The following is a 10,128-nucleotide window of genomic DNA, read 5'->3' as shown; positions in this document are numbered from 1 at the left end:
CATAACGGTAAAATAGTATTGCTATTGGAAAATTACAAGAAAAGGGAAAAAATCGATTAGATATCAGTCTTTTAATGCAGCACCACAACAATATTCATCACACAAGCAGTTAAACATCGTATCAGTTCAGGAACTTGAGCAGTTCTTCCACATCTTTCTTAGAACCCAGGCAGCATGGTGCGCGTTGGTGGATGGAAGTTTGCACAATATCCAGGATGGGGATGGATCCGTCTCCGTGTAAAGTGGGTATTTTCCAGTGGATATTGTGCAGTTCTTACACATCTTTCTTAGAACCCAGGCAGCATGGTGCGCGTTGGTGGATGTAAGTTTGCACAATATCCAGGATGGGGATGGATCCGTCTCCGTGTAAAGTGGGTATTTTCCAGTGGATATTGTGCAGTTCTTACACATCTTTCTTAGAACCCAGGCAGCATGGTGCGCGTTGGTGGATGTAAGTTTGCACAATATCCAGGATGGGGATGGATCCGTCTCCGTGTAAAGTGGGTATTTTCCAGTGATATAATGGGAAGATTGGGTAAAGTATAAGAAAAAGAACCGTTTAGATATCAGTCTTTTAATGCAGCACCACAAAATCTTAGTTTAACATCGTATCAGTTCAAGAACTTCAGCAGTTCTTCCACATCTTTCTTGGAACCCAGGTAGCATGGCGCGCGCTGGTGGATGGAAGTGGGAACTATATCCAGAATCGGGATGGTTCCGTTGCTGGCCAGACCACCGGCTTCTGTCACGATGAACGCCATGGGGTTGCACTCGTAGAGCAGACGGAGCTGTGGAATAATTTTATTGCCGATGTAAGTACGGTTTACGATTTTTATTTAAATTTGTAATTTTTTGTCTTGTGAATAACAAAATTAGAATGTAATCAAAGTCACACCGCTTTTCGATTACATTCTAATTTTTTTGGTTGTCTATGATTCTTCAAAATCAGCAACATTTGCCAGCTGCATAGCATTTTAAATATTGCAGTAGTATGTAGTATGGCAACACCCAGTCCGTGTTGCCATATTAACTACTCTATTTTAGATTTATTATGTGCTACTGTTTGGATGTTTATACAGCGTTGGTTTACTATAGACACCCCTCTAAGTTGTGAACTGAGCCAGAGAATTCTCTTCAAAACTATTGGTCTGTTAAAGGTATAGGTCTAGTTAATTTCAAAAGAGCGACAGAGGTTTCTACTTTCTTTTCATCGCCAAAATACATACCTTTCCATTAGGCGCGGACTTAGTGGCGGGGTACATGAAGATGCCGCCATACTTGATGGTGCGGTGCACGTCTGCAACCATGGAGCCCACGTAACGCGCGCCGTATGCTTTGCCTGTAGATGGCTGCTTCTTCTCTTGTACGTACTTTTTGAGCCCGTCAGCCCATTCTGCCGCGTAGCCTGGGGCATAAGAAAATTGAACGTGAATGTGTGGTCTGGTTAAATTAATACTAAGCCTGGGTTGCACCATCTTACTTTAACTTTGACAAACGTCAAAAATCTATCAAACTCCATACAAAAAACACCGGATATCGTTAAAAGTTACGGTCAAAGTTAGGTGGTGCAACTCAGCCTTAGATATGATAGTAACGTTCCAAGACAGACAAGGTTAATATAAACGAGCAAGATAAGATATCGGTCAGTAAATTATGCAGTTATCTATGACAACTACAGTTAAAGGGGCGCGTCTTTCATTCTCGATAATAGGCTGGTTCAAGCTCGCTCTACATTTTGTATGGCAATAATTATAAGCCTAAAACGTCGATATTTTGCTTTTATGAGCGATTAAGGGCCATTGGATAGGCTATCGATACCAGCGATGGACAATACCGTAAGCTTCGTGATTTATAGTTTTTTAGAATTTTGCCAAAATGATTATTTTCCCTCCTACCTTCATTTAAGGAGTAGATCTTCCCCTTCTCCGGTATCCTCATGTTGGGGTCAGTCAGTATGAACTCTCCAATAGAAGGGTCATACATAAACCCGTTGACGCCCTTGCCCTTGCCCAGGGATAGCACCATCATAGTCGCGGAGCCGTAAAGCGCGTACCCTGCTGCTACCAGCTGGTTGCCGGGCTTCAGAGCATCTGCTTCGGATGGCTCGCCGTCCGATGTCTTTCTAATGGGTTAAGACAAAGTTTGATGAAAATCAGCTTTTTAAATTTTGACATACAGGGGGACTCAAAATTAGCACGTCGCACAGACCGAAACCTGCGATGCATTTTAGGCCCATCTAATTCCAGTGTCAGTGTGGCATGCTAATTTCGGGACATCCTGTAGATGTCGAGCCACCATTAGGACTTATCGTGGAATCTGCTGTATACGGCAGGTAATAAAACGTGATCTACTCGTTATTGTGTCTGCTAGAGAGAAACAAACAGTGACTCAGCGTCACTAATAAGCCAATGTGATTGATAAGCAGAAGGCGCGAACTTGCGATGTTTACTTCTAGTCTCTTCAGTTATCCATCATAGGTCCGGGTCAAGTTATACATCGTATGGTAAACAGGTGTAGGTACCTTAGTTAATTTATACCTACTATAAAAATCGGTATACATAGATCGTTTCATCCACGAAGACGCGCCCAACCAATTTTTGTCCGAGCGTCATTATTGCAGTGTGCATGTGCACTCATGGATATTTAGTAACACTCAAACATTAGCGGAAGAATGGTGGGGCGCGTCTTCGTGGATGACGATCTAAAGTTATGTTTTCAAAAGTTTATTTTTAGAATAAGGAAATACTGATGAAATAAATACATTTATTACATTCATTAGCAAATTGAAGTATAAGCACAGAATAAGTAATAGTACAGGTACAGAAGGATTACTCCGCAAGACGATTTAAATAAATGCGAGTCTTGCTACGACGCGATACAGTGGAATTCAGCTCGCACAACACTACGTACCTACAATTTTATTCACCTACAAGTTTTATCTCTTTCTATCGCGTGCCTCTGAACTCTTCTTACGCTGTTAGGGTTGCTGTCTAGTGAAAAATTAATTAATCTACTTATATGTAATGAGGTACGTATGTAGGTAAGTACGCATTCATTATGGAAAACCTTGGGAGATGCCTTTGTCCAGCAGTGGACGTCATTTGGCTGTAACGAACGAACGCATTCTGAGCAGTAGTCATGGTAGGTTAGGTTCCTATACTACTATCCTAAGAATTATTGATTACCTACATGGCCAACATACCTTTCAGCATCTTTGGGAAGCGAAAAAAAATATAAATCCGGTGTAGATTTCTTTTCGAATTTAAACACCCGAACGCCGCACAATATTTCTTTCTATTTATGTCCATTTTTAAATAATACTTCGATCATAGAATTAGGTACATACTACAACGCACGCCAGCGTCCTAACGGGCGCGCGCGTGACACTCGACTGATATAATACCCGCCGGCGGGGCGCTTCGCTGTAGGTAATTATCGGATGTACCGCGCGGAGTGAGCCAGGCCTGGTATAAGTGGGTTGTTTATAGTTACGCACTTGTAGATGGCGAAGATGGAGCCCACAGAGACCAGGCAGTCGATGTTGGAGGACCCGTCCAGCGGGTCGAAGCACACCACGTACTTGCCTCGTCGCTCTGTTTCTACCTGCAGATGCAGAACAAATTCTTAAAAAAGTTTCATGGCATTGTATAGGTACGTAAATCTCCAGGTTCTGTGCGTACGTAAACATGTCAAGAACCCTCATAATATTCGTATTCAAATCACAGTGCTGCGTTAAGTACGCTCTAGTTAGGCAAAGTATCATCCCTCACAGATTTACTTTGTTTCGAGATCGTTTTTCTACATCTCTCTTTGCCGATTAGTTTTTTTTACTTTTTTTGTACCTACTGATCTTTTGTGCATCTTGTATTCAGTTTTAAGAGGATTTATTAACTTCGTCAAGTGAAACAATGGTGTAAACAATTTGATTTGTTGACGTCTGTACCTGAATAACAGAGGAGTTCTCCTCAGAGACGAGGAGGCAGGTGGTGAAGGAAGACATGAGCATGTTGATGAAGAGGTCGTTGGAGAGCACGTCCAGCTTCTTGACCTCTTCGCCCTGCACGTTTGTGTTGCCTGAGATTCCATGTCTGGAATGAAACAATCATGTTAGGTAACTTTTAGTCAGTACATAAATATCTTTCCTTCTGTTAGAATACTAACTCAAATATAATTTATGAAGGAAACTAAGTAATTTTCACGATCTTCACGTAACGATTTTGTATTTAAAACCTAACGGATTTTCCCGAAAGAGTCTCGTAGCTTATGATGAAAATAAACAAATGCAAAAGAGCAAAAGGTGCCTCGCGATTCAAAACTTGACGAATAACTCAGCAGGAGTTTATTATGATTCGGGAAAAAACATCGATAAATGGTAGTTAGTAGGTATAAATTATCTTGATTGATTATAGCCATCGAATGTGTCTGGATCTTCAACTAGGAAACGATTCTGCGACTCATTACATTCAAGGTGATCGGGCACCACGCCACAAGTCATTGGACCTAAAAGACCGAAGTAGGTATAGACTATAGTACTTATTTACTTATCTAGTTATTTTATTATATTTAGGTACCAAAATTAGGTATTTGTAAATATTTACTGTATGTAACAAGCGATGTATCATCATCATGACGCTTTGTTGCAATACACATGTGTGGTTATCGCAGTTAACCTTGTTTTTACAAGGTAAGTATTGAAAAGAAAAAATAATAGACAAAGTTCATAGTATGATGAATGTATTCGTAATGTGGAATCTTTTATGATTGTCACGAGGTTTAAAATTAACAACAGATACGTTAAGTTGGACACTTAAACAACAATTTTATTTACATCTACCCACCCCAGCTTCTTAATTCCGAGCTAATTATGTAGACTGTTAATATACCTACTCTTGTTGAAGGAGTTATCAATCCTAAGTACCTACACATTATTAATATGAAAATGATAATTTAACATTCGCTCTTAATTAATAAGAGGTTGCTATGCAGCAGTAAAGGCATAATATCTTAGCATAAGTATTTATCTAAAATGTATTATGTTAATTACTTGTTTGACCTGTTATTTTGGTGATTTGGTTTGACGACGTAGGTACGAGTTTAATACCTACCTACCTACTATTTACGTAAACGGGGGTGTGTCGTGTTGCGTAGGTGTGGTGACGAAGCTAAACGATGGTAATCTTATCCAATTTTTAATAATAATCCTTACCAATTGTATTGTATCTAAGATCAGATAATAAAATAAAGATAAAGTGTACGACTTGTCTTTGATTTAGCGCCTATTTTAAAATACTTACGTTAAAGGCAGACTGATGTTATGTGCAGCATGTATAATGTAGGTACAATAGTTAGGTAATCTGAATGGAATTTACTTGAACACCGTCATTTGAAACATAAGTTCTACGTTGTAGTACCTATATAATCTCATAAATTGTGTAACACATACAATTAGCAAGATAACTCACAGTTTAGCGATACCGGCTTTCCTAACAGCAGACTGTATGGCCTTCACGGCGGTCTGTATGGAGTTCAGAAGCTGCGTCAGGTCTCCAGTGGCGCTTGGTGCTGTTCTTTGTTGAGCCAGCACCCACCGGGTGAGCGTCATCGCGTTCACATCAAAGGCCGGGCCTTGCTGGGACATGTTGACCGTGTAAATGTAGTATTGAAACAAGAATGACGGCGCTACGGCTCGGAGACGCCGGCGGACTGAAAGCTGTTGCTCTGTGCGAAGGTCAACCGATATTTTATGCGTAATACGCCTGGGGCTAGCGATGTATTTGTACTATTTGTACACCATGATAAGGAAAACACACGATTACTGCGGTGTGATTTAAACAGTAAACGATTGATTTAAACGTAAAATCGTTTAAATCAATCGTTTTAATAAAAAAATATTTCAAACGTTTTTTCTTTTCGTCTCTTTTAATTCTACATCTACGGTAGTACAAAATCGCTATAAGCAGTATCTCAACAAGCTGGAGTAACCAATGAGAGTAGCCAAACTCACATGTTTAATCAACATTCATTAGGAAGATTTCGATTTTATGAGAACGGACTTTAATAATACTTACGTACCTACTTAGTTAAAATCTAACTAGATTATTATTAGGCGGATAGGTACGGTACACCTAATAGCTATTTGTCTGTCTCCTGGTCTACATCCTTACGTCTTGATAGTTGTTGTTTGTTGGAGGCTCGTTTGATAACGTAGTTTTTTATCAAATGATGAAACAATAATGCTATTCTTGTACGAGTAAGTAAATCAAAATAACAGTTTCGTCTTATTAGATTAAATAAGTAAAGTAAGAAGTGTTAAATTTTGAAACGGCGAAGATCTTATTTAAAGACATCTCACTATTGTACACGGGCACCTAGATTATAGGGCATAAGTAGGTAGTTATAAAACCTACTAAGGTGAAACAACATAATTTCTTAACTGAATTCAATATAGCTATTTCGAACCGAGCGACCAAATGTAACTGTCGACAGCAGCAGTGCAGCGGCTGCATGAAGTCCAGCAAGCCTAATAAGTGCTCCAAGGGTGCTCCAAGGGCTTTACTGGCCATAGTGGCCATGGGCGCTTGGAAGTCGTTCCTTAGTAAACTTACATCTTATTTGATCTTATAAAACCAGTAGGTAGTGCAGCTGCGGCCGACTTCCGTCATGCAACCGCTGAACGTGCTGTCGACAGTTGCATTTGGTCGTATGGATTCGCTTGGTTCGGAATAGCCAGCGCCTGACAATCGGATGGTCATGGTCATGGTAATAAAAGATATTTGCGCATAATCTGAGCATAAATAAAAATTATAGTAAATAAAAACATCTAGGATCATAGGATAAAAGTATTATTTAAGAATTCTTATTATTTGGGTACATTGTTGAGTAGAATTTAGAGTTATATTCTAAAGCAATTGAAATGTTCAATTACTGTTGGATTTAGCTTACCAAGCACATCACTATAAAGAAAAAAAATGTCCTGAGTTCTTTCTTGTCACTCGCTGTCAAATCTGTCAATGTCAAACTGGTAAATAATAAATATGGCACCCAAGCTGAAATTTGCGGAAGGTATTATTTGCTGTTTTTTACAGTTTTCAGTTTGTTACTGCTATTTTTCTGCTACGAATTCATTGTAAATTTATTCGTTCTACCTTTATAAAATAGAACATCTTTTTCAGGTGAAAAAGTACTGTGTTTCCACGGACCCCTGATTTACGAAGCAAAATGCCTCAAAAGCTCTGTAACAAAGGACAAGCACGTTCGGTATCTTATTCATTATGCAGGGTGGAACAAGAAGTAAGCATTTGTTATAAATTTTCCAAGAATATCGTAGATTATGACCGTATTAACTTTAACTAACTCATAGGTTATGTCAGTTCCTCACAAACCCTATGTTACTGCCATTTTAAACAACAACCATCACTTTTAATTACAGCTGGGATGAGTGGGTTCCAGAAAGCCGAGTATTGAAGTACAATGAAGCCAATGTACAACGCCAGAAAGAAGTGCAGCGAGCTCATTCGGCACAGCCAGCCAAGACGAAGAAAAGTAACATACTTGTTATCTATACCATGATTTACGTATTCATGCATGACAGTAATATACTACTAACATAGATAAGTATGCAAAATGAGCATTAGACTGAAAACGCATTAATTAACTAATAGTATTACCATTAGCAAAGCATCTAATTAGTCTTAATGAGTCCATGATGTCAATAAAATCCTATAAGTTAGTGTTAGTTACTTGATAGTTTCCTCATACTGCATAGCATTCAGTCCTAATTAATGCAAGTGTCCTAGTTTGGTTTGGAGTTGAATATTGATTTATTATTAGCCTCCTTGTACCTTTGTGATGTTAATCTTCGTGTGTGCATGCTGCCCGCCAGCGCCAGCCAAAGGGCGGAAGTCAGAAGCCGCGGCCAGCGCCACCCCGGCTCGGGAGGAGTCTCGAGCTTCTACTCCTGCTGGTATGTATTAGAAATAGACAATAGCGTAACTAGTGTATTAAGTCTAAAAACTGGTAAATAGTTGTATGAGATTAGAGGTATTTTTCTTAGATTCATCCATGAGACTATAGTTTGAAAATACTTTTAAGTTATGATTTTGTTAACAATTATCTTTTTTAAAATTAGTTTCCTATGCCTAAATTATTATTCCCTTACTATTGATGTGAAATATTTGCACAGTTCTATCACAAATCAAATACCTTGTCATTCTAAATCTAAACTCTCCACCAAGCTTACCTTCATTAAAGTATAATTTTCGATGTTATATTTTTCAGGTAAAGAAGTTGAGACGACACCAACTCCTGCCAAGGCCACCAAGACTCAGAGCAAAGACACTCCTGCTGACTCCGGCTCTGATCAGCCTAAGTAAGTTCTAGATTTTGTTTTTCTATATGTTTTCATCTGTTGATCAATACAGTCCAGCAATCTCCATTCTAATCTTGTGTATGTCAAGTGTTTGGTCTAATAGGCTTTATTTCATGCCTAAAAATAAATTGAGTTATTGACCTGAATAAAAATGTAAATAAAGAACTATCACTGCACAACTCAAATCATTTATTTGTTACTTTTACAGGAAGAAACGTGGCCGCCTGGACTTGTCAATAGAATCAGAAGAGCAGTACCTTGCAAAGGTTGAGGTGAAAATCAAAATCCCGGAGGAGCTCAAGGTGTGGTTGGTGGATGACTGGGACGTCATCACTAGGCAGCAGAAGTTAGCCATACTCCCTGCAAAACTGACCGTAGAACAAATTGTGGACAATTATTTAGCTTTTAAGAAGTCTAGCAAATCTCACAATCAGGCTAAGGAGTCTGTGTTGCTGGACATAACTGAAGGCATAAAAGAATATTTTAATGCTACACTGGGGTCTCAACTTCTGTATAAGTTCGAGAGACCTCAATACAGTGAAATTTTGCAAGAGTACCCTGATACTCCTATGGCTCAGATATATGGGGCTATTCATCTGTTGAGGCTGTTTGCAAAAATGGGTCCAATGTTAGCTTACACTGCGTTGGACGAGAAGTCCTTACAACACGTGTTGACGCACATTCAAGACTTCCTAAAGTATGTGGTTACAAACCGGTCCACACTCTTGAACCTGCAAGACTACGGTAATGCCACCCCCGAGTACCATAGAAAGATCCAATGACTATTTTTATGACATAAACTTAGTATAATTCCTTGACTGTCCTAGGAAACGTAGATTTTAGGTGATTTATCTCGTTTTAAGTTCCATTTGATGTGCATAACCACACATTTACATAATAATATATGATAGAATAAAACCCTTTTTCCTAAATTTATAAGTTCACTTATAAATTTTGCTGCTGACTTATTCAGTCGAAGATGAAGACTATGCTTAATCGGACCTTAAGTGTTGTAAGTTGTATGAATGTATAGTTTAATGTGTCGAATAAAATGATATTATTAAGTTTATTTTGTATTTTATTTGACTGCTAAATCAAGCAACATGACAGACTGAAGTCATATTCACTTTAAAGGAAATCAAAATCAATTTGTTGGCAGTAAGCTATCTGGTTCCGAAATTAATTGCAATGCAAAGAAAATTGCCTGTTGAATGAATGTTGCCAACATCCAGATCGTGTTCAATTAATTTTTAATCAAGCTATATCGGGAATCGGTTATGCTGGAGCATGTCAAGGGTGTAGTCGGTAGCATATGGCGGGTGTGAACCCGCGACCTCAGCGGATTAAGCGGTTAATTACGACATGTGCACCGAATGCCGCGCCGAGTGACTCATACGACGCAACGTCGCCGCGCAGGGTTGCTCATTTATTTATATTTCAGCTAGAATAGTTCGCTGAAAAGTGGACGTTTTTTGTACGAATCTGAATTTTGTATGAAGCTACTTCGCAATGTTAGGTCGACTCATGCACAGGCAGATGCAATCTTCTTTTTCTTTAATTAATGGCAATCAAACCTCTACGGTTTATTTGTGCCAATGTCCCGTGAAAAAATGATATAACTCGATCAATAGATTATAGGTATTTTTAGTTCTATTGTTTTTATGGATTCCGTGGAATCAATTAAGTATTCCCGTAAGCAGGTTTCAAGTCCACACGACAACTCGCCGTCACTCGATGAAAGTCATACTTATCTCCAGCTT

General features: G+C 38.9%; 2 protein-coding genes across 3 annotated transcripts; one reads left to right on the top strand and one right to left on the bottom strand.

The window, feature by feature from the left end:
- Nucleotides 1-558: 558 nt before the first annotated feature.
- Nucleotides 559-5,723, bottom strand: LOC135079106 (fructose-1,6-bisphosphatase 1). Its single transcript, XM_063973705.1, has 6 exons — nucleotides 5,463-5,723; nucleotides 3,944-4,088; nucleotides 3,497-3,603; nucleotides 1,896-2,122; nucleotides 1,227-1,405; nucleotides 559-788 (listed from the first exon to the last, which is right to left on the bottom strand). Exons 1-6 carry the CDS (start codon nucleotides 5,636-5,638, stop codon nucleotides 612-614), a joined length of 1,011 nt encoding a protein of 336 aa, XP_063829775.1. The 5' UTR covers nucleotides 5,639-5,723; the 3' UTR covers nucleotides 559-611.
- A 1,261-nt stretch (nucleotides 5,724-6,984) lies between these two features.
- On the top strand, nucleotides 6,985-9,437 carry LOC135079105 (mortality factor 4-like protein 1). 2 transcript variants are annotated; one of them, XM_063973703.1, is made up of 6 exons: nucleotides 6,985-7,062; nucleotides 7,173-7,290; nucleotides 7,430-7,542; nucleotides 7,883-7,963; nucleotides 8,278-8,368; nucleotides 8,577-9,437. In XM_063973703.1, the coding sequence occupies exons 1-6, from the start codon at nucleotides 7,035-7,037 to the stop codon at nucleotides 9,148-9,150; spliced, it is 1,005 nt and encodes a 334-aa protein (XP_063829773.1). In that variant the 5' UTR covers nucleotides 6,985-7,034; the 3' UTR covers nucleotides 9,151-9,437. The 2 variants fall into 2 exon arrangements, with proteins under 2 accessions (XP_063829773.1, XP_063829774.1); XM_063973704.1 differs by lacking the exon at nucleotides 7,883-7,963.
- The last annotated feature ends 691 nt before the right edge of the window (nucleotides 9,438-10,128 follow it).

The sequence above is a fragment of the Ostrinia nubilalis genome, chromosome 16 (assembly GCF_963855985.1).
Source record: "Ostrinia nubilalis chromosome 16, ilOstNubi1.1, whole genome shotgun sequence".
Classification (NCBI taxonomy): Eukaryota; Metazoa; Arthropoda; class Insecta; order Lepidoptera; family Crambidae; genus Ostrinia; species Ostrinia nubilalis.
The sequence above is the reverse complement of the archived record's forward strand: the minus strand, read 5'-3'. Positions and strand labels throughout refer to the sequence as shown.